The sequence below is a fragment of the Aquarana catesbeiana genome, linkage group LG07 (genome assembly GCF_042186555.1).
Source record: "Aquarana catesbeiana isolate 2022-GZ linkage group LG07, ASM4218655v1, whole genome shotgun sequence".
Taxonomy (NCBI): domain Eukaryota; kingdom Metazoa; phylum Chordata; class Amphibia; order Anura; family Ranidae; genus Aquarana; species Aquarana catesbeiana.
The window spans coordinates 11,496,859-11,521,253 of NC_133330.1; the positions used below are offsets into that span (position 1 = coordinate 11,496,859).

The following is a 24,395-nucleotide window of genomic DNA, read 5'->3' on the forward strand; positions in this document are numbered from 1 at the left end:
GGAACTACAAGTCCCAGCATGCTTCATCTCATGGCAGAGTCTTTGGGCTGTATAGGCGACCCACCCAAAAACAAACATGCAGCTTCAGGGCTGACAATGAACTACAGGTCCCAGCATGATAGAGCCATGAAGCTCCATCGCCCCCTGTTGCAGCTCAACATGACAATGAACTACAAGTCCCAGCATGCCTTTCCCTATAGGGGTTTCCTCACTCCTCCAGTCCCCTACACTAGATGCTGACCCCCCAACAGACAGATGATCACAGACCACTAAAACTGCCAGCAGTCCTGGGGGGAGGGGGGGGCAGTTCTCAGCCCTTCCCCCAGCTGTCCCCTCTGTCACTGCTAACAGCTCAGACTAGCAACTGCTACAATGCCCCCCCCCCCCCCCAAGTCTGCAGACCCCACCACACATTGTAATGCCCCCCTTGGCTGGGATGCTGCCAGCCACACACAGTGCCACCCCTCCTGTCCCCATGTGTCCCCTTACTCACTGCACCAGCCTTCTGTGATCATTGCTCCACCCAGTGCAGAGCCCTATATACCAGAGCCAGGCAGGCATCACCAATCCATCCCTGAGCTCATCCATCTGCAGACACACAACTGTTACAATGTAACTCTTCACAATCATAACTATAAACAGAGAGAGAGAGAGAATCCCAAACAAAGGAGATGTGTTTATAAATACAGAATCATTTATTCATTTATGTGATAATATTATGTTTAGGTTACAGTGACTCTATGTCCAGGATCAGAGATGACATGTATGATCAGGGCAGCCATCAGAAATTGTGGGGCCCTTACACAGCTTTAGGCCTGCCCCCCTCCCCCCCAGCCTGACCACCAACTTTCCCCAGGGCCCGCCCACTGGCCGTCCCGCAGGAATCCGCCCACTAGCCATCCCACAAAGTCCTTCAGTGCCTCAGCCCCCCTCACATCTGTATGCTCTCAGCCCCCCTCACACCTGTATGCTCTCAGCCCCCCTCACACCTGTACACTCTCAGCCCCCCTCACACCTGTATGTTCTCAGCCCCCCTCACACTTGTACACTCTCAGCCCCCCTCACACCTGTTCACTCTCAGCACCCCCTCACACCTATATGCTCTCAGCCCCCCTCACACCTGTACGCTCTCAGCCCCTCTCACACCTGTACACTCTCAGCCCCCCTCACACCTGTTCACTCTCAGCACCCCCTCACACCTATATGCTCTCAGCCCCCCTCACACCTGTATGCTCTCAGCCCCCCTCACACCTGTATGCTCTCAGCCCCCTCATACAGGGGCGTAACTACCACCATAGCGACCCATGCGGGCGCTATGGGGCCCGCAGCCGAGTGGGGCCCAGTGAGGATAAGAGCACCGCCGGCACAGTCTCCCAGCCAGAGGAAGAGAGAGGAAAGGAAGAGGGGAGCTGTCTGTATCAGCAGAGAACTGAATTGCCTGATGTAAGAGCTTTCATTAGAACTTCCAGTGTTCCCGGGGCTCACGTCACATAGCTCCACCTTTTGGCCCTGTGCCTTTGATAGACAGAACGCCGATCCAATGCGGGACATGTGACGTCATCAAAGGCGTCGGGCCAAGAGGTGGGGCTATGTGACGATGAGCCCCTATAAGACAGGAAATTCAAATGAAAGCTATTACAGTGGGCAATCCCGCTCTCTGCTGATCCGGGTGGCTTGCCTCTTCCTCTGCATAGGTGGGGCTGTATGGGGCACAGGCAGACCAGGCTGTATTGGGCACAGGTCACGCTGCATTGTGCACAGGTCACGCTGTATGGGGCACAGGTCACGCTGTATGTGGCACAGGTCACGCTGCATTGACACTAGGGCAGCTGTGGGGGGGGGGCTGTTTGCAGGGGGGCCCCATACAACATTTTGCTATGGGGCCCTGCTATTTCTAGTTACGCCCCTGCCCTCATACCTGTATGCTCTCAGACCCCTCACACCTTTATGCTCTCAACCCCCCTCACACCTGTACACTCTCAGCCCCCCTCACACCTGTACGCTCTCAGCCCCCCTCACACCTGTATGTGCTCAGCCCCCCCCTCACACCTGTACACTCTCAGCCCCCTCACACCTGTTCACTCTCAGCACCCCCTCACACCTGCATGCTCTCAGCCCCCTCACACCTGTACACGTTCAGCCCCCCTCACACCTGTATGCTCTCAGCCCCCTCACACCTGTATGCTCTCAGCCCCCTCACACCTGTACGCTCTCAGCCCCCCTCACACCTGTATGCTCTCAGCCCCCCTCACACCTGTACGCTCTCAGCCCCCCTCCCTCACACCTGTATGGTCTCAGCCCCCTTACACCTGTATGCTCTCAGCCCCCCTCACACCTGTACACTCTCAGCCCCCCTCCCTCACACCTGTACACTCTCAGCCCCCCTCACATCTGTACTCTCTCAGCCCCCTCACACCTGTACGCTCCCAGCCCCCCTCACACCTGTACACTCTCAGCCCCCCTCACACCTGTACACTCTCAGCCCCCCTCACACCTGTATGCTCCCAGCCCCCCTCACACCTGTACACTCTCAGCACCCCCTCACACCTGTATGTTCTCAGCCCCCTCACACCTGTACACTCTCAGCCCCCCTCACACCTGTACAATCGCAGCCCCCCTCACACCTGTACACTCTCAGCCCCCTCACACCTGTATGCTCCCAGCCCCCTTCACATCTCTATGCTCTCAGCACCCCCTCACACCTGTACACTCTCAGCCCCCTCACACCTGTACACTCTCAGCACCCCCTCACACCTGTATGTTCTCAGCCCCCTCACACCTGTACACTCTCAGCCCCCCTCACACCTGTATGTTCTCAGCCCCCTCACACCTGTACAGTCTCAGCCCCCCTCACACCTGTACACTCTCAGCCCCCCTCACACCTGTAAACTCTCAGCCCCCCTCACACCTGTACGCTCCCAGCCCCCCTCACACCTGTACATTCTCAGCCCCCCTCACACCTGTACACTCTCAGCCCCCCTCACACCTGTATGCTCCCAGCCCCCCTCACACCTGTACACTCTCAGCACCCCCTCACACCTGTATGTTCTCAGCCCCCTCACACCTGTACACTCTCAGCCCCCCTCACACCTGTACAATCACAGCCCCCCTCACACCTGTACACTCTCAGCCCCCCTCACACCTGTATGCTCCCAGCCCCCCTCACATCTGTATGCTCCCAGCCCCCCTCACACCTGTACACTCTCAGCCCCCTCACACCTGTACACTCTCAGCACCCCCTCACACCTGTATGTTCTCAGCCCCCTCACACCTGTACACTCTCAGCCCCCCTCACACCTGTACACTCTCAGCCCCCCTCACACCTGCATGCTCCCAGCCCCCTTCACATCTGTATGCTCTCAGCACCCCCTCACACCTGTATGTTCTCAGCCCCCCCACACCTGTACACTCTCAGCCACCCTCACACCTGTACACTCTCAGCCCCCCTCACATCTGTACGCTCTCAGCCCCCCTCACATCTGTACAATCTCAGCCCCCCCTCTCTCACACCTGCACTGCTCTGAAGAAGAGAGGGGTGGTGGTATGTAGTACTAACACACACCCTGTCCTAGAATGATACCACAGCTCCTCCATAAATACAGTGCTGTCAGTGAGCATTGTCACCCCAGGGCAGGATGTTTGGTTTTGGCAGGATCATCAGGTAAAAGTATGGGAAAAAAAGAAAACAAATGCAGCCATGACATCTAAGGACGGGTAAGCAGCAATGCCATCCTTTATTGTTCTCTGGTTTAGATACATTTTAAAGGGACATGATTACCATGCACAACATCCTTTAGAGTCACCCCAGCAGGGCCCCTTTAAAGGCTTACTGGATCAGAAATATGTAACATTTTACACCTTCTTTGTACAGAATCCATTCTTATTATTTGTGTTGGCAGACATACTCCATGCTGTCCTCTTCGGTACAGATCCACACCCATCCCCCCCCCCCCCCTCTGGACGGGCTGCGTGATTCAACATCTCACCCCTCACATAGAAAGAAGTTCCTCTTTCTGGGATCTTGGGACTCTGCGTTCTCTTACATTGCCATAAGTGTGTCTAAAGCCAAACCCTAATTAACAAAATATTGGATGGAGTGGGGGATGGTTTAAGTATATTTTGCTGTCTATGTCCCCTCTGGGGAGATTGGGGGCCACCATTAGATCATGGGGTGAAATGCAGGGGTTGAGGTCAGCCCAAGTCTGATGGATGGCGCCTCCTACCAACCGGACTAATCCTAGGTTCTCTGCTGAACCCCGCCCTTCCTGCTGACCCAGGGGCCCAGTACAGGAGGGCTAGTTGTCCCCCCCCCCCCATATAGTCAGCCTTGGGGGGAGATTTACCACCTCTAATTGTCCTGATGATGGCCATTGTCAGGGCCGCTGATAAGGCAGTACAGCCAGCCTTCCTGTACCGGGCCCCGGCCCCATCAGTTCAAAAGGGGGGCCTGCCAAGCAGGAGGGCTGGCTGTACTGCCTTATTGCTGATACCTCTTGTGGCATCCCCTGCAGTGATGTTGGCTTCTCCTCCTCTTCCTCTACAGCTGCACAGAAGGGGGATTGGTTTTAGTATCTGCACCCTCCCCCCCCCCCCCATCCACTGCTCTGATCATCCCCATCCCCCTGCTGTTTGGGCCACCCTGTGAGCCCTGCTTTCACCTGCTGTCCGCCACCCCCCCCCCCCCCCACTTTGTGCTCTTTTCCCTCACAGCACTGCTGGCTTCCCTTCCCTTCTCTCCCTCCCACCGGTGTTCTGCCGAGAAAGTTCCCCTCGGTGGATAATGACCCCCCTGTAGTGCGCAGGCGCAGCGCTTGCACAGTAAGAAGAACAATGGAGCCGCCGAAAAAAGGCGAAGCTGAAACCCTGAGTCAGCTGTACACGGCGCCTGCGTGCCAAGACTATAGTAAAAAAAAAACACTTTGTAACAGGCCCCTCGCAGCCTCGCTACGCTCGCCGCGCTTCGGGCACGGCCTCGCTACACTCGCCGCGCTTCGGGCACGGCCTCGCTACACTCGCCATTTTGATATTCCAGCTCTATGTCCACTTGGATGGTGGGGCTTTAACGTGGACTTAGGTCAGAATGTAGTGCGCAAGCGCCGCATAGAGCTGACGATTAGCTGTTCTTCTTTGGCAATTTTCGCCGGCTCCGTAGTCGTTCGTACTGTGCAGGAGCAGCGCATGCGCAGTATGGGGGGGGGGTGTGTCATTATCCACTGGGGGAACTTTCTCTGCAAGACACCGACAACCGCTAAGGGCACGCAGGGGGTGATGGGAAATCTAAGACATGATAGCTGCCACCAGAATAGAAATAGAGGGGCTGGGGTGTATAGATCCGCGGAACAAATCCTCCATGCAAAGAGCTGAATCAATATACACTATGTAAATATGACGCGGCTTTCTTGGAATTTTTGGGATTGGGTCACCCCTGCCAAACAGCACAGGCAGAACATCTTGTCTAGAACACCCCCCCTCCCCCCCTCGACTTGCTGTACAGCCTACCGTAACCTGCCCTCCATCCTGAAGTGATCCCTCGTCCCCTGCAGCAGCCGGCGGGAGGCAGAGGAGAAGTCATCAGAGCTGCTGAAGGGGCACACGGCGGGGGGGGGGGGGGGGGGGCAGGCCAGCAGCAGGTGGAAGGAGATTATCCACAAGAGGGGTGATCGGTGTGGCGGGGGGGGGGGCATTTACTAGAACAGATCCCTTATAGTTTTGTTTGTGAATTTGTGAATTTTCGGATTTTTGAATTTCAAATTTTCGAATCTCCAAATTTCGAATTTCTGAATTTTTGAATTTTTTTTTATAATTTGGAAAAATTCATTAAACGGGTTTTTGTTAATTCGAAAGAACGAATTTGGAACATGACGAATCGCACATGTCTACTCTGCAAAGAAACCAATCAGCTCTTTAATAATTCCCTCGGCCGAGTCACTTATCTGGCCTGGAAGAAGACAAATCAAAGTCCACAGAGCATTCTGTACGGGTTCTGTTAATCGTTACATTGTTACTGTGCAGAAGAGACATTGTCCTCTGTCTAGTTACACTGTCACCACTTCACCTGAGATCCTCCTGAGAGTCAAGTCTATGATTTACTAACAATCCTGAGCCCTGGACTATGACTTACTAACCTGATCTACTCGGGTTCAATCCTCCAAAGCTTTCCTGTTTTAAATTCAACCAACCTGAACTTGGCATCAAATCTCACTGAACTCCATAGGGGGCCAATCATGTCTCCCTTCCTAACTCCATTGCAGCCATAGGTGTGCGCAGGGGGTGTGCCAGGTGTGCCTGGGCACACCCTAATTCCCCATATCGCCTGGGCTTCCTCCCCGTGTTGAGCAGCCCCCCCCCCCCCAGTGCTGCTGGCTTCCCTCCTCTCCCTATGGCTGCTGCAGAGGGTTATTTCAGAATGGAGAGTGGGGGAAGGGGTTAGTAAAGACATCATTTACCGGCCCCTTCATTTTCTAAATGAACACAGCAAACACACTCACTCACTGTGTTCATTCATAACTGAAGCATACTAAACTATTCTCCAATTTGTGAATGAACAGGAAGCCGCTCAACACAGAACACCATCCCGTTCTATCACCGCCTAGTGCCGCTGAGGCTGCACAGCAAGGCGTGTGTGTTTGAGCTTTGGGGTGCACACCTACAGTATCTCACAAAAGTAAGTACACCCCCTCACACTTTTGTAAATCTTTTCTTCTATCTTTTCATGTGACAACACTGAAGAAATGACATTTTGCTACAATGTAAAGTAGTGAGTGTACAGCTTGTATAACAGTGTAAATTTGCTGTCCCCTCAAAATAACTCAACACACAGCCATTAATGTCTAAACCGCTGGCAACAAAAGTGAGTACACCCCTAAGTGAAAATGTCCAAATTGGGGCCAATTAGCCATTTTCCCTCCCCGGTGTAATGTGACTTGTTAGGCCCCGTTCACACTGGGACGGGAGCGGCATTGGCGGTAAAATGGCGCTATTTTGAGCACCGCTGTACCGTCAATTTACCGCGGTATTCGGCCGCTGGCGGGGCGGTTTTACCCCCCGCTGGGGACCAAGAAAGGGTTAAAACCACCGCAAAGCGCTGCTGCAGCAGCGCTTTGCCGGCGGTATAGCCATGCTGCCCCATTCATTTCAATGGGCAGGAGCGGTGAAGGAGCGGTATACACACCGCTCCAAAGATGCTGCTAGCAGGACTTTTTTTTACTGTGCTGCCAGCGCTCCGCTCCAGTGTGAAAGCCCTCGGGGCTTTCACACTGGAGTGTGAGGAGCGGCTCTTTCAGGGCGCTTTGCAGGCACTATTTTTAGCACTGTAGCACCTGCAAAGCGCCCCAGTGTGAAAGGGGTTTTAGTGTTACAAGGTCTCAGGTGTGAATGGGGAGCAGGTGTGTTAAATTTGGTGTTATCGCTCTCACTCTCTCATACTGGTCACTGGAAGTTCAACATGGCACCTCATGGCAAAGAACTCTCTGAGGATCTGAAAAAAGAATTGTTGCTCTACATAAAGATGCCCTATGCCAGGCATGTCCAAAGTCTTGCCCGCATTCCAGTTTCGAATGGCCGTCTGGTAATTTGGACATATATAAATTATGTGGCCTCCAACGAATCTCCGAGTGTCGGGGCCACAAAAGATATATATGCTGGCTGCCTCGGAGGGGAGAAGGAGGGGACGGGACAAGTGCAGTACATACAGGAGAGGAGAATTTCCTGTTTACTCGGTGGCCTCTGTAATAGGAAGTCCCATCACCTGCGCTGCCATTGGATGACTGTTCTGTCCATCACAGGAGGCGGGACTTTGTATTAAAGAGGCCACCGAGAAAACAGATTCTCATGTATGTAATCTGTTGGCGCTCGTCCCGCCCCCCTCCCTGTCCCCTCCGAGGCTGCAGAAGGGCATGGATCAGGCTGCACTGATGGAAATGCTGAGTCTGCATTCATAGCAATGCGGGTGCTGCATTCATGGTAATGGGGGTGCTGCATTCATGGCAATGGGGGTGCTGCATTCATGGCAATGGGGGTGCTGCATTCATGGCAATACGGGCAATGCGGGTGCTGCGTTCATAGCAATGCGGTTGCTGCATTCATGGCAATGGGGGTGCTTCATTCATGGCAATGCAGGTGCTGCATTCATGGCAATGGGGGTGCTGCATTCATAGCAATGCGAGTGCTGCATTCATGGCAATGGGGGTGCTGCATTCATGGCAATGGGGGTGCTTCATTCATGGCAATGCGGGTGCTGCATTCATGGCAATGGGGGTGCTGCATTCATAGCAATGCGAGTGCTGCATTCATGGCAATGGGGGTGCTGCATTCATGGCAATGGGGGTGCTGCACTGATGGGTAGTGACCCTTATCTTGCTTAATACATAAAAACAACGCAATTGCATAAAGGAAGACTCATACTTACAGTCTTTTAAGGTACAGCACAATGGTGTGGTTCCCAACATGTTTTGCCCTATAATGGGGCTTCCTCAGGGCATGCTGTCCAGTAAATATTGGAGCCTTCCCAGAGTGTATTGCAATAGATAATGGCTTGGAGGTCAAGTAGACACCATGAGACAGGGTATCGGATTGCAGGCAATCATAGGAGGTATGAAAGGATCAAAGAGTCTAATTTGTTGAGAAGAGATATATAAGGGGGGTGAAGAGCTTACGGCACTAGGAGACCCGCAGAAATGCTGGCAATCCAGGATATATCATCAGAGAGCAAGGCACTGGCTCCCCCCTGCTACTAACCTGATAGAAATCACAACATAGAGGGATTAGACAGGGACCTGACTCAGCAAAAAAACCAAATCCCTGTCCAGTGTGGAAAATTGTACAAAGGAGAACTCCACAATGTTAAGAAAAATGAATATACAATGTACAATTGCTAATTAAGCCAACTAGTAATTTAAAGATACTAAAAGTTACTGATCTACGTCAACCTGCAGCTCCTGAAGTTTAATAAAGCAGTCCAAAAATAATTCAATACAAAAGGATTTTAGTTTACTTTGTAAGAATCCTCTAAACAGTTAACTACTGCTAAAGGGTTGCTGACACTGCAGCTCCTCACACCAGAGCACTGAGACTTCTCCAGGGGACTAATGAGCCAAACCCCACCATACCCATTTGCTGGGAAGGGCTTTTTCTGACACTTATGTACCCCCCTCCCCCTCTGTTTTATGTGGAGATAGCCGGGGAATGCCCAGAGGCTCTGTATTTTAAGTCTTTTTTTCACAAAACGAATAAAAAGAAGTTTAAAAAAATAAAATAGTATTTTTTTTTTTTTGCTCAAAAATGTACTTATAACCCCCAAACATTATACTTTTTTTTTTTTTTTTTTAAACGAAGAAGCTAAAATCTCTACTCTGGCCTCCAATGCAGCCCATCAGATACAGATTAAACTCTATATCAGCGGTTCTCAATTATGGCCCCCCAGTTGTTCAGGAACTACAATTCCCATCATGCCTAGTCATGTCTGAATGTCAGCGTTTTACAATGCCTCATGGGAGTTGTAGTTTGGCAACAGCTGGAGGGCCGTAGTTTGAAGTTCCCTGCTCTGTATACTCCAGGAATAGGATATACTGTATTTATTTGTATGCAAGACTGACATCTTGTGGTTGTAAGCAGCTATTACAGAACACAGTAAATCTGTACTTTGCTCATGCAGGACAAAGAAAATGGTTCAGTTCCAGCAGTGCCATGTATACCTGTTATCAGGGCTGCTGTTAGAAATCATGGGGCCCCATACAACTTACCTGACATAACCCCCTTCCCCCCGTCCGAAGTGAGGACACAGATTTCTCAGTCCCTTTCTCTGTAGCCTCAACTATACAGATGAATTAATATAGGAAGCGCTCCAAGGCTTCCTGCTCATTCACAAACTCAAGCATAGTAAACAGTTGATTATGCTTCAGTGATGAATAGACATAGGAGTGATTGGTACTGATCGCTCACAGTGTTCATTTAGGAAAGGAAGGGGCCAGTAAATGACATGTTTACTGGCCCCTTCCCCCGCTCTCCATATTGAAACATCCCCCTGTGTGCCCACAGCAGCTTCTGACGGGAGAGAAAGGGAGGGCAGCCGAGGAGCAAGGGGCAGATGGGGGGGGGGGGGCAGACAGCAGAAGGAAAGGGGGCACATGTGCTAGAACCACTCCCCTGCAGTGCAGCCAGAGGGGGAAAGAAGAGGAGAAGCCGGGGGCGGCAACGCAGCAGGGGGAGGTGGAAGAGGATCGGTGTCTACAATAAGACAGTACAGCTGGCCCTCCTCCTCAGCGGGTACTACATGGGCCCCCCATTTGAAACGGATGGGGCCCAGGCCCTATACAGGGGGGCTAGCTGTGCTGCCTAATCAGTGGCCCTGTCTGTTATATGTGTGTCAGAAGTAGTAATGATACATGTGTACTTGTTATATGTGTATCAGAAGTAATAATAATACATGTGTACTTATTATATGTGTGTCAGAAGAAATAATGATACATTGTAACCAATTTGTATTTATTAGATCACATTCTGACATCATAAAATAAAAATATCACATTGCCACGCTTTGCTTGGATTGCACATGCTGTATGTCCCGATAAAGCTGATGTCCAGGCAGTTTTTTTTTTACTAGAAATGATACGTAGGGTTAAAATTTGTGATTGAATTTCTTTCTGCTTATTTAAGGTTTTAGAAAAAAAATCACAAAGATATTTACTTTTAAAGCCTGGATTAATGTCAGCCTAACCTGACCACAGTGAGGGCAGCCGACTGAATCTGAACACTTCCTGTGGTCGGGCAATGCTGACATTTTTAAACCATATTTTAGCCTTAAAACTAAAAAAAAAAAATGCCTACAGCTATGGTCATATCACTTTCTGTAATGAAGTATGTTTCTTATGTATGTTGTGAAGGCAGCTGGATCCTGAAGAAATATTCTGTTCAGGGATGCCCCGTCATCTTCCTCTTTCTAAACTTCTGGATCCAGGAGATATCTTCTGTTCAGGGATGCCCCGTCATCTTCCTATTTCTAAATGTCTGGATCTCAGAGATATCCTCTATTTAGGGATGCCCCGTCATCTTCCTATTTCTAAATGTCTGAATCTCAGAGATATCTTCTATTTAGGGATGCCCCGTCATCTTCCTATTTCTAAATGTCTGAATCTCAGAGATATCTTCTATTTAGGGATGCCCCGTCATCTTCCTATTTCTAAACCTCTGGAGATATCTTCTGTTCAGGGATGCCCCGTCATCTTCCTCTTTCTAAACTTCTGGATCCAGGAGATATCTTCTGTTCAGGGATGCCCAGTCATCTTCCTATTTCTAAACTTCTGGAGATATCTCCTGTTCAGCGATGCCCCATCAACTTTCTCTTTCTAAATGTCTGGATCTCAGAGAAATCTTCTGTTTAGGGATGCCCCGTCATCTTCCTGTTTCTAAATTTCTGGTTCCTGGAGATATCTTCTATTCAGGGATGCCCGTCATCTTCCTCTCTCTAAACTTCTGGATCCTGGAGAAATCTTCTGTTCTGGGATGCCCCGTCAACGTCCTCTTTCTAAACTTCTGGATCTCAGAGAAATCTTCTGTTCAGGGATGCCCCGTCATCTTCCTCTTTCTAAACTTCTGGATCTTTGGGAAATCTTCACTGCAGGGATGCTCCGTCATCTTCCTGGCTTTGTACTTCTAGATCTGCAATGGTAAAATTTTTTAGATCATCGGGCAAGAACAGCAGTACAGAACTCATGTCAGGGCTGACATGAGTAGTGATGCTGTTATCACTACTCCTTTCAGCCTTGTAGCAGAAGGAAAGTCCCCCATCCCTACAGTAAACCATTGCGCCCAGGGCAGCCGTCCCTACTGCCCACCCCTTGTCCCAGCCCTGGCTGGAATACCCAAAGCTGTTAACCATTGCAGCGCCAGAAGCTCAGAAGACAGGAAGATGACGGGGCATCCCTGCAGTGACAATTTCTCCAGGATCCAACTGCCTGCTCAGCATGCATAAGAGACATACTCCATTTCAGGTAAGTGATATAGCTGTAGGGATATGTTTTTAAGTAAGGTTCAAATTAAATTTAGGCTTTTTAAACTGTGATCCTTCCACAAACCATTTTTAAGCCCTGAAGAAGTGGGGCCTATTCCACGAAACGCATTCTTGTGTAATAAATATCGCAAATGTATTTCCAAGTGAGATGACCATTGTCACCAGACGCACCTAACCACATATGCAAGATTTGGTTAGTCTTCTGATTCCTCCAATGTGATCCCAGAGGCTAGGACCAGAACCAGCTCCACCCACACCATACTTTCATCTCAGGCTTACCTCCTTCAAAAAGAACGCATTTCTTGGGATTTACACCAGAACCAGTCCTCATTCTCATTGGTCCAGAGCTACAGATATTACAATAGTGGTAATATAGAAGAAGCCATTAAAAAAAAAGAGGAACGTTCTATGATACATCCCAATTATTTCCAAAATCTTTTTACCTACATAATTAAACAAAAAAAAAAAAAAAATCAGTGTCCGTGGATTCCAGTGTTGGATTGTCTGGAGTTTGTATAATTGAACCCCCAGTAGATATTTCTCCTAATGTCTGTGCAGATGTACATCAGCTGAAGTAAACCGTCTCTGTTAATGTAGGTCCATCAAAATCATTACATGTGACGTCATCGCGTTACACGGAGAGACGATACTTCTCCATGTCAGATCCTATCAAGCACTTCTAACTATTGCAGCTTATACCTTCTTGACATGATATGGAAACAGATTGCCCGGCTTCTTCTGAGCTGGACATCAGTCTTGGGTCACCATAGGCAGAGGCTAGTTAGTCTTGCAAGACGTTTTTGGGTTGGGGAGAGAAACTAAACACCGAAGATTAATCATATAAACACAAAAAGAACAGTCCAAGCATTAGCATCCCCAAGGGGTAGTGAACCCCCGACCTCAGCGCTATAAGGATAAAGTGCTCTCTGTTATCTGCTGTACTCTGCCAAGACTTACCGGCAACGTACAATGATTTATCCTATTTACATCTGATAACAATGAAACATTTGCCTGCCACCCATATAGTAGAAGGGTCCCCATATATGCCAAATATAGTGTAGAGGTCTCCATACATCTCACATATAGAGAAGGGGTCCCCATGCATGTCAAATATAGTAGAGGGATCCCCAAAGATGTTAAATATAGTGTAGAAGCCCCCATATATCTAACATATAGTGGAGGGGCCTCCATATATCTCACATATAGAGGATTGAGTCCCTAAATATGTCAAATATAGAAGAGGGATACCCAGGGCTGGACTGGGACAAAAATTTGGCCCTGGACTTCATCTAGACCGGCCCACTTTAATTTTGCAAATACGCACAAAAACAGTATAAAAAATGTACGCAATTGCGCAAAAAAGTCCCCAGAGAGCCCCCCCTTACATCAGGGTCCCCATATAGCCTTCCCCTCACATCAGGGTCCCCAGAGAGCTCCTCTTACATCCGGGTCCCCAGAGAGCCTCCGCCTTACATCCGTGTCCCCAGAGAGCCTCCCCCTTACATCCGGGTCCCCAGAGAGCCCCCCCCTTACATTCGGGTCACCAGAGAGAGGGCAGGCAGTGAGAGCTGCCTGCCCACTCTCCCATGCTGCCCACCGCACGGCTGCAGAGAGCCCATGGCCTGGTAGTGGGCCAGGACCCTGTGGTTGGGGACTCCTGGTCGGGCTATGGGCCTCAGATTCGGGGATATAGCCCCAAAAGTCCCCCCCCCCTAGCGATGCCACTGGCTGTCAGTGAAACCGGCCCACTGAGCCATCGGTCCACCGGGAAACTCCCGGTAGTGCCGATGGCCAGTACATGCCTAGGGATACCCAATACATCTCACATATAGTGGAGGGGTCCCGATACATCTCACATATAGTGGAGGGGTCCCGATACATCTCACATATAGTGGAGGGGTCCCGATACATCTCACATATAGTGGAGGGGTCCTGATAAATCTCACATATAGTGGAGGGGTTCCCATATATGTCAAATATAGTGGAGAGGGTCCCATACATCTAAAATAAAGTGTATACATCTCACACATAGTGGAGGGGTCCCCATATATGTTGATTATAGTAGAAGGGTCTCCAGCTGTTTCACATACAGTAGAGGGGTCCGCATGTATCTCACATATAGCCGATAACAATGAAACATTTGCCTGCCACCCATATAGTGATGGGGTCCCCATATGTGTCAAATATAATGTAGAGGTCTCCATACATCTCACATATAGTGGAGGGGTCCCCATGCAAGTCAACTATAGTAGAGGGGTCCCCATATATGTCAAATATAGTTAAGAACCCCCCATATATCAATCATATAGTGTAAAGGTCTCCATACATCCCACATATAGAGGAGGGGTCCCCATATATGTCAAATATAGTGTAGAGGCCCCCATACATCTAAAGTATAGTGGTAGGGTCTCTCTCCATACATCTCACATATAGCAGAAGGGCCCCCATGGATGTCAAATATAGTGTAGAGGTCTCCATACATCTAACATATAGTGGAGGGGTCCCAAGGTATCTCACATATATGGGGACCCCTCTACTATATGTGAGATGCCTGGGAACCCCTCCACTACATGTGAGATATATTGAGACCCTTCTACTATAATCAACATATATGGGGACCCCACCATTATATGTGAGATGTATGGGGACCCCACCATTATATGTGAGATGTATGGGGATCTCTACACTTTATTTGACATATGAGGACCCATACACTATACTTGACATCCATGGGGACCCCTCTGCTAAATGTGAGATGTATGGAGAGAGACCCTACCACTATATTTTAGATGTATGGGGACCTCTCTACTATATTTGACATATATAGGAACCGCTCCAACAAACGTGAGATGTTGAAAGAGATGATGAAAGTGGAGTGGTCCGCACGTATCTCACATATAGCTGAGGGGCCCCTGTATATGTCAAATATATTGGAGGGGTTTCTACGCATCTCACATATAGTGGAGGGGTTCCAATATGTGTTAAATATAGTAGAGGGGTCTCCTTATATCTCACATATAGTGGAGAGGTCCATATATATATATATATATATATATATATATATATATATATATATATATATATATATAGTGGTAGGGTGCCCATGTATGTCAAATATAGTGGAGGGGTCCCCATACATCTCAGGGGCCCCCACATTTCTCACCTATAATGAAGTGGCCCCCACATATATCACAGCTCCTAACAGTGTAAAACTAACGTGCCCAAGCATTGCCCGTCACCCTCCATACTTATGTGTCAGTCACCATTACTAGAAGAGAAGAAGAGAAGTACCATTACTAAAACTCAAAACCATATTATTGCCAGGAGCAGTCCGGCTCATTATGTTGATGTGCCCATAAACACCGTGACCCCCCCTCTGTGTTTGGTTAATGGACAGTGGCCCAAAAACCACAATTTTGGGTTGGCGGCCCCCGTCGGGGTCTCTCACACACGTGCAGCCTTGGCCGTCTTTCTCGGAGGAGCCAATCAGCCCTTTCCTTATATCTAATAGTAAGAAAATCACAATCATCTCCCCGCCACCGAACACCCAGTGCAGCAATTCTCCGCACTCCCTCCAGTCACAAGCGTTGTGCAGATCGCACTCCTCCTGTCAGGGTGACGCCCCCCCCCCCTGCGGAGCGAGGTTAAAGTTTGCTGAGAAAAATTAGCAGGGAGGAGTGAAATTCTTCCGGTCTGTCCATATAACAGGCATGCCCCGCCCCCTTCAGCGGGCTGAGGGTGTGGTTGGGTAGGTTCTGCAGGCTCTCCAGGGATTGGCTGCCCAGATTGGTGTCCAGCGTGCCATAGACGATGAGGGTGGGAACCTGAGTGGGATACAGAGGGAAATATTTAGTTATTATTGTTTATAATATATGTAACGTACGCTGTAAATAACAGGTGTATTCACTACTAAACAGAAGAACACGTGAACAAACCAGCTAATCAATGAAAGAGCGACTAAAGGTTTGAACCAATGTAGCGCGCATTTGTGAAGGCTGAGCAAATATTTCCCATATATTCTGTAATAAGTTAAAGCCTATGATCCTCAGTGCCATCTAGTGGCCAAAATGCAGTATAGTTTTCTGAAATACCTCAATGAGAAAATATACTGCATTTTGGCCACTAGATGGAGCTGATGATATAAGAATTAAATCTAGTGCAGAAAATTTGTGGAAAGTTCCTCCCCACACCTGCTGTGCCCATTATAAGAGGTTCCCAACACTCCTGATGGGATAATTCTTTATTACTGCTGTGTCCCCGGGTTAAGCTGGAGTGTCCCTAGTATAAATTTAGTATTTGCAGCTAAGCTGTAGCCAGCCTGAGCTTTCTTTATGTTATCTGGGATATGTTTGGATTCTCCTAAGCCCAATGGTATTGATTGCTTTTGCCTGCTTCTAAAGCTGACTGGTCACCCCCAAGATAAGCCCAAAAAAGGGGTGCCTCCCTCAGCAGAACCCAAGGTTCCAACTCTTCTATATAGACCGGTGGTCTCCAAACTGCAGCCCTTTGCTTCCTTTTATCCCACCCTTGGGGCATTATTCCCCCTGACAACTGAGCACTATTCTTTCTACTAACACCAATGATGGGGCTCTATTCCTCCCACTGACACCAATTATGGGGCACTCTTCCTCCCCCATCATTGGTGACAGTGGGAGGCATAGAGCCCCATCATTGGTGACAGTGGGAGGAATAGAGCCCCATCATTGGTGACAGTGGGAGGAATAGAGCCCCATCATTGGTGACAGTGGGAGGAATAGAGCCCCATCATTGGTGACAGTGGGAGGAATAGAGCCCCATCATTGGTGACAGTGGGAGGAATAGAGCCCCATCATTGGTGACAGTGGGAGGAATAGAGCCCCATCATTGGTGACAGTGGGAGGAATAGTTTCCCATCATTGGTGTCAGTGGGAGGAATAGTGCCCCATCATTGGTGTCAGTGGGAGGAATAGTTTCCCATCATTGGTGTCAGTGGGAGGAATAGTGCCCCCTCATTGGTGTCAGTGGGAGGAATAGTGCCCCCTCATTGGTGTCAGTGGGAGGAATAGTGCCCCATCATTGGTGTCAGTGGGAGGAATAGTGCCCCATCATTGGTGTCAGTGGGAGGAATAGTGTCCCACCATTGGTGTCAGTGAGAGGAATAGTGCCCCATCATTGGTGTCAATGGAAGGAACTATGCCCCCTTGCTGACAGTGTGGGGATTAATGCCCCAAGGGCCAGACAAAAGCAAGCAAAGGGTTACATCTGGCCCCTGGGCCACAGTTTGGAGACCCCTGTTATAGATAATGTAACAGAAGGAATCAGAACTCTTATAATGATGGGAGTTTTGGGAATTATGACGGGGAGATCTTACTAATAAAGTACCCAAGAAGTTTCCCCAAGAAGCTGGGGCTGACTCAGCCCACCAGACTCCACCTATAATATCATTGATGGACTGACCCTTTAAATCTGCTTTATATCTGACCCCCAGACTTATAATCTGTAGCTCAGGGCTGGGTCCACCCTCCGCCCCGCATGCACTTACCTGGATCTGTTGGTATTGCTGCGGCTTGAAACTTTTGGTCCCGGCGGGGGCGATGGGGACGAATCCTCGGAGGCGGTCCGGGTGCTGCAGGAGGAGGGGTAAGGAGAACAGACCACTCATGGAGGGACTGATGAGGACCGGCTGGCGGGCCCCCAGGGACTCAATGATGTGCAGCAGATAATCGGTGCGTCCTTTCTCCGATGACATTGGCTGAGCCTGCAGTGATTGGCCGTATCCTGGAATGAGACGCGCACAGTGCTCGTCAGATCTCAGACACTCTCCGGGGGAAAGATTTCATAAAACATACAAAAAGCTGAATTCTGAGATTGTCTGCAAACCGGATTCCAAGAAAGTCTTCTGAGGTCCTTTTATATTGATCCATTGCGGTGTGTGACTACATATGACTGATGTGCATTACTATGATAACATGTAAATAAACGCACTTGTATGACAGGCTGACAACGTTGCTGCTAATTGTAAGGTAGTGGCTTCGCTTCCTGTAAACAGGAAGTGCCATTACTGGCAGGATCTACAGGTAAGAACATTTGCAACAGATTCACAAACAAAAAGAGATACAAAGTAACATTGTTTATAAACATTATTCAGACAGGAGAGAGAGAGTAACATTGTATCTCCTGTCTGATTATTGTTTATAAACAATGTTACTTTGTTTATAAACAATATTCAGACAGGAGATACAGAGTAACGTGGTTTATAAACATTATTTAGACAGAGTAACATTGAGTAACATACAGAGTAACATTGTTTATACACATTGTTCAGGGGAGAAAGAGGCATACAAACAACATTGTTTATAAACATTGTTCAGACAGGCGATAGAGTAACATTGTTTATAAACATTGTTCAGATGCAGTGGCGCAGCATGGAAGGGGGGAGGCATTCGGTGCGGTTGCCCTGGGCACAACATTTAGAGGGGTGCAGACAGGGCCAGCTACACCAGCAGGTAAACTAAAATCTCCACGCTGTGCCCGGTGGGGGGGGGGGGGGGTGGGCGCAGTGCGGGGGTTTTAGTTTACCTTCTATTTAGCTGCAGTCACTGAGAAATCAGGGAGAACGGATCCAAACATGCAGAGGAGGGCGGATCCTGATCCCGAGTGTGCAGGGAATGAGCGCCATGCTGTGCGGGGGGGGGGGGGTCGGGGGTGCCAGTGGTAGAGGGGGGGTCAGGGTGGAGGAGGCCCCCCCGCTGGTTGCTGAAGCTGCCACCATCACCAGAAATCCTGCTGGAGATATTCTCCTGTCTGTGTGGGACAAAACTAACCCTCCTGTCCCTGGAGCTGCAGGAACGTGGGGGGATTGTGTGTGATAGGAGAGGATGGGGGGGGTGTGATCAGAGTGGGGGGATGGTGGGGGGGATCTGGGGGTGTGATCAGAGTGGGGGGATGGTGGGGGGGTGTGATCAGAGTGGGGGGATGGTGGGGGGGTGATCAGAGTGGGGGGATGGTGGGGGGGTGTGATCAGAGTGGGGGGATGGTGGGGGGGTGATCAGAGTGGGGGGATGGTGGGGGGGTGTGATCAGAGTGGGGGGATGGTGGGGGGGTGTGATCAGAGTGGGGGGATGGTGGGGGGGGGTGATCAGAGTGGGGGGATGGTGGGGGGGTGATCAGAGTGGGGGGATGGTGGGGGGGTGTGATCAGAGTGGGGGGATGGTGGGGGGTGTGATCAGAGTGGGGGGATGGTGGGGGGTGTGATCAGAGTGGGGGGATGGTGGGGGGGGTGTGATCAGAGTGGGGGGATGGTGGGGGGGTGATCAGAGTGGGGGGATGGTGGGGGGGTGTGATCAGAGTGGGGGGATGGTGGGGGGGTGATCAGAGTGGGGGGATGGTGGGGGTGTGTGATCAGAGTGGGGGGATGGTGGGGGGTGTGATCAGAGTGGGGGGATGGTGGGGGGGTGATCAGAGTGGGGGGATGGTGGGGGGTGTGATCAGAGTGGGGGGATGGTGGGGGGGGGTGATCAGGGTGGGGGATGGTGGGGGGGAAGGGGGTGTGATCAGAGTGGGGGGATGGTGGGGGGGTGTGATCAGAGTGGGGGGATGGTGGGGGGGTGATCAGAGTGAGGGGATGGTGGGGGGAAGTGATCAGAGTGGGGGGATGGTGGGGGGGGTGATCAGAGTGGGGGGATGGTGGGGGGGATCTGGGGGTGTGATCAGAGTGGGGGGATGGTGGGGGGGGAGTGATCAGAGTGGGGGGATGGTGGGGGGGATCTGGGGGGGTGATCAGAGTGGGGGGATGGTGGGGGGGGAGTGATCAGAGTGGGGGGATGGTGGAGGGGATCTGGGGGTGTGATCAGAGTGGGGGGATGGTGGGGGGGAAGGGGGTGTGATCAGAGTGGGGGGATGGTGGGGGGGTGTGATCAGAGTGGGGGGATGGTGGGGGATCTGGGGGTGTGATCAGAGTGGGGGGGGATCTGGGGGTGTGATCAGAGTTGGGTGGGATCTGGGGGTGTGATCAGAATTGGGGGGATCTGGGGGTGTGATCAGAGTGGGGGGGATGGTGGGGGGGAAGGGGGTGTGTTCAGAGTGGGGGGGGATCTGGGGGTGTGATCAGAGTGGGGGGGATAGTGGGGGGGTCTGGGGGTGTGATCAGAGTGGAGTGATGGTGGGGGGGTGTGATCAGAGTGGGGGGATGGTGGGGGGGGGTGTGATCAGAGTGGGGGGATGGTGGGGGGGGTGTGATCAGAGTGGGGGGATGGTGGGGGTGTGTGATCAGAGTGGGGGGATGGTGGGGGGAAGGGGGTGTGTTCAGAGTGGGGGGTTTCTGGGGGGGGTATGTAAAAGTTCATGGGTTGGGGGGCACAAATGATTTGCTTTGCCCCGAGTGCTGACAACCCGCGCTATGCCATTGTTCAGATGGGAGATACAAAGTAACATTGTTTATAAACATTGCACACCTTTTTAGTCAGGTTCGGGAGGAGATAATTTCAGCCTATAGGAATTACAATTACCTGGCAAGTCGACGGCCACCGCCCGATATCCGTGTTCTGATAGGATCTGCAGCGTCCCCAGATTCTCCCAGGTCTGTGAGGTGAAGGATTGGCCGTGTAACAGAAGGACGGTGAACCTGGGACCCCGGAGACAGGAAATGTTCATTATACACACCGGAGACACCGGAGAGACAGAGTGCAGTACAGAGGAACTCCCCAAATGATGAGGGTGTTCTATATTATTCAGGCACTTCCTGTTATCGGGTGACAACACTTCCTCCCTGACCCCCAATTGTCTCTTGTGTTGTCACCCTGTCCTGTGCGCCCCCTGGTGGGGACTACATGATCTGCCTGCTGTACATAGAGAAGCACAGAGACCCAGTGATGACATCACTAGTCTAAAACAAAGTATGTGATAAAATGAAGTTTTTGTTTGTACATTTCATTGGCTGTGGAGGAGAATACAGATGAACGCTCCCCCCCCCCCCCCCCCAGCACATTTTTCTCGTGCGTCTGATTGCGATTTTTGGACCTCGCAGGATTTTCTATTAATTCATTTTTCTATATTTAGATTCTCTGCAGACGTGTCATCATCAGCGCCCGGAGGAGGAGGGGTTGGGGGAGGGGCGCTCATTATTTTTTGCAGCCTTTATAATTACATATATAATAATTATAATAATGTTCCGATCCGCCATGGCGGGGTCGGAACAAAACAATCGGGTGATTACATTTCTAATAATCCGAATCAACGGGTCTGTAAGTTGTTTAAAATTTACACCTAAAGGGTTAAAAATGATGTTCCCGGGGGGCGGAGCACCAAAGGCAGCCAACAGGGTTTCACCTTACTGAGGACAGCTGAGTGGTAAGAACATCCGCCTGGCAGTGAAAGGGTTAAAGAGCGAGGGGTACGGGGTGATATCTCCCCGGAATATCGCTGCTTTGGAGGACTTTGTAACATGATCTGCCGAGTAACCTGCAGTGGAAAATCTGCAAGTTTTGTCTTTTCCCATTTAAAAATTCCAGGTCCGGGGCTCTGCAAACAGAAATTTAACTACCGGAGGAAATTTAAAGCAGAAATGAAGCCAAATTGTTTTTATTTTGAATAGAGTGAAGGGTTAGGACCCCTATTTTGTTGGCCTAGTGGGGAGATTTCCCTTCACTTCCTGTTTCAAAGCCAAAAGAGGAAGTGAGAGGAAATCCGTGAATCCAAGTCTAGTGTCCCCATTGGGGAGATTTCCCACCATTTCCTGTGTCAAAGCCAAAAGAGGAAGCGAGAGGAAACCCAGGAATCCAAGAACTTGTGTCCCCATTGAGGAGATTTCCCTTCATTTCCTGTCTCAAAGCCAAAAGAGGAAGTGAGAGGAAATCCGGGAATCCCAGAACTAGTGTCCCCATCGGGGAGATTTCCCTGAACTTCCTGTCTCAAAGCGTAAAGAGGAAGTGAGAGGAAATCTTGGAATTCAAAAACTTGTGTCCCCATTGGGGAGATTTCCCACCATTTCCTGTGTCAAAGCCAAAAGAGGAAATGAGAGGAGATCCGGGAATCCAAGAACTAGTGTCCCCATTGGGGAAGATTTCCCTTCACTTCCTTTCTCAAAGCCAAAAGAGGAAGTGAGAGGAAATCCGGGAATCCAAGAACTAGTGTCCCCATTGGGGAAGATTTCCCTTCACTTCCTGTCTCAAAGCCAAAAGAGGAAGGGAGAGGAAATCTGAGAATCCAAGAACTAGTGTCCCCAGTGGGGAGATTTCCCTTCATTTCCGGTCTCAAAGCCAATAGAAGAAGTGAGAGGAAATCTGGGAATTCAAGAAGTTCTGTGCCCATTGGGGAGATTTCCCTTCACTTCCTGTCCCATTGCCAATAGGGTACACATAACACATTGTAATATTCACAGTTGGAAATGAATTTACATCTTGGCTGCATTCCTGTTTTGCAAACGCACGCAAAAGCACGCCCCATTTTTTTTCCCGCCTTACACATAGGGCAGCCCATTGATTTCAACGGATCGCCTTACGCCCGGCAAAGTAGCTCCTGTACCTATGTCCGTTTTATTTCTTAACCGCACATTTTGCCCTTTTTTTTTGTTGCCGCATTTGGGGACCCCATTAAAAATGAATGGCAACGCAGCCCAATGACTTCAATGAGCTGCCGCACAAAACGCGCCGTAATATTCGCGGATCGCGGTTGGAAAAAAAAAATTTACACTCGGGCCGCGTTCACGTTTTGCGCTTTGCAGATGCGCACAAAAAAAAAAAAAAAAAAAAAAAAAAAAAAACGCACGCCATTCGCATAGGGCACTCTGTTGATTTCAGAGGGATGCCTTACATGCGGTAAAGTAGCTCATGTACCTTTGTGCGTCTTATTTTTTTTTTTTTAACCACGCGCTTTGCCATTTTTTTTTTTTTCAATCAACTAATATGCGTCTTTTTTGCCGCATTTGGGGGCGTCAATAACAAGGAGTGCCAAAGAATCTCGTGAACCTTTTGTGCGTCACACAAAGTGTGCTATAATATTCGCGGTTGGAGAAAAAAAAAAAAATAATGACACTCGGGCCGCGTTCGCGTTTTGCGCTTTGCAAACGCGCGCAAAAAACGCACGCCCTACGCATAGGGCATCCTATTGATTTCAAAGCGGCAAAGTAGCTCATGCCTTTGTCGAGCTTTACGCATTTATTTTTTCACCGCACCTTTTGCCGTGGTTTTTTTTTTTTTTTTTTTTTGTTCGCGCGACAAACATGTGGCGCTTTTCTTTTGTTTTTGCCGCATTTGGTTCGCCATTAAACACGAGTGGCAACGCAGCCCAATGATGTCAATGGGCTGCCTTACGCGTGGCAAAGAATCTCGTGTACCTCTGTGCGTTTTTTTAACCGCACGTTTTCACGTTTTTTTTTTTTTTTTTTCAAGCGACAAACACGCGCGTTTTCTTTTTTTTGCCGCATCTGGGACGCCATTAACAAGGAGTGTCAATGATTTCAATGGGCTGCCTTACGTGCGGCAAAGAACCTCATACGCTTTTTTAACCGCGCTTCCCCCTCCCAAGCGACAAATGTGCGTCTTTTTTTTTTTTTTTTTGGGACGCCGTTACCAAGGAGTGGCAACGCAAGGAATCTTTCACTCATTTCCTAACTGTGTGCGAAATGGAACAATTTTAAGCGCAGTCGCGCTAAAGTGTGACCGCAGCCTCAGCGGTGAAAGGTGGCGTCGGGGGGGGGGGGCCGCACAGGACACCGGTGGCGTTGGGCGTTTCTGGTCGATCGGTGGGGCTCTCAAGTTTGTAGGGTCTATAAATTACCAGAATGTGCCCCGTCACCCCCACGAGGTGTAACATATGGACAGTGCCGGGACAAGGCCAATCAGGGCAAAAATGCCAAATTGCCCCCCTATTCTCTCAGGGTTGGGTCCGGGGGGGCGCCCACATCTCTACAATAAACCACTGTGCCCAGGGCAGCCTCCCCTCCTGCCCACCCCCCCCCCCCCCTCTTGTCCTGGCCCAGCATATGGTGGGGGGGTGTCCTTCTCACCTCTCAGGTGGGCCGCCCTCCAGGGCGCTCCGCGGCACGGCCTCCCGGTAGAAGGTGGGCCAGTCCCCGGAGAGGGTGGCGGTCCGGACGGTGACGTTCATGCTGTCCTGCGTCTCGGAGCGCGGACTCTCCACTTTGGGCTCCTCCAGGTCCGGCTTGGCGACGGGGAGAAGGAGGTAGAGGAGGACGGAGATGGACAAAACCAGAAGAAGGACGGCCACCTTGTTCCGACCCAATCCCATCCTTCCGGGGGGTGGGGGGCGCAGACTGCGATTCCTTCTCACGAAATCCCCCCTCCCTCCAAAAAAAATCGCACGGCGAGACGTCTGCTGCTGTCTTATGTGATGGCTGATCCCAGCTGCAGTCTGCCTCCGCCCCTCCCCCACCCCTCCTCCGTCATCTGCC

General features: G+C 50.3%; 1 protein-coding gene across 1 annotated transcript; it reads right to left on the reverse strand.

Moving 5' to 3' along the window:
- Positions 1-10,465: 10,465 nt before the first annotated feature.
- ABHD14A (abhydrolase domain containing 14A) lies at positions 10,466-24,388 on the reverse strand. Its single transcript, XM_073591591.1, has 4 exons — positions 23,991-24,388; positions 20,494-20,609; positions 17,529-17,764; positions 10,466-15,831 (listed from the first exon to the last, which is right to left on the reverse strand). Exons 1-4 carry the CDS (start codon positions 24,230-24,232, stop codon positions 15,652-15,654), a joined length of 774 nt encoding a protein of 257 aa, XP_073447692.1. The 5' UTR covers positions 24,233-24,388; the 3' UTR covers positions 10,466-15,651.
- Positions 24,389-24,395: the final 7 nt, after the last annotated feature.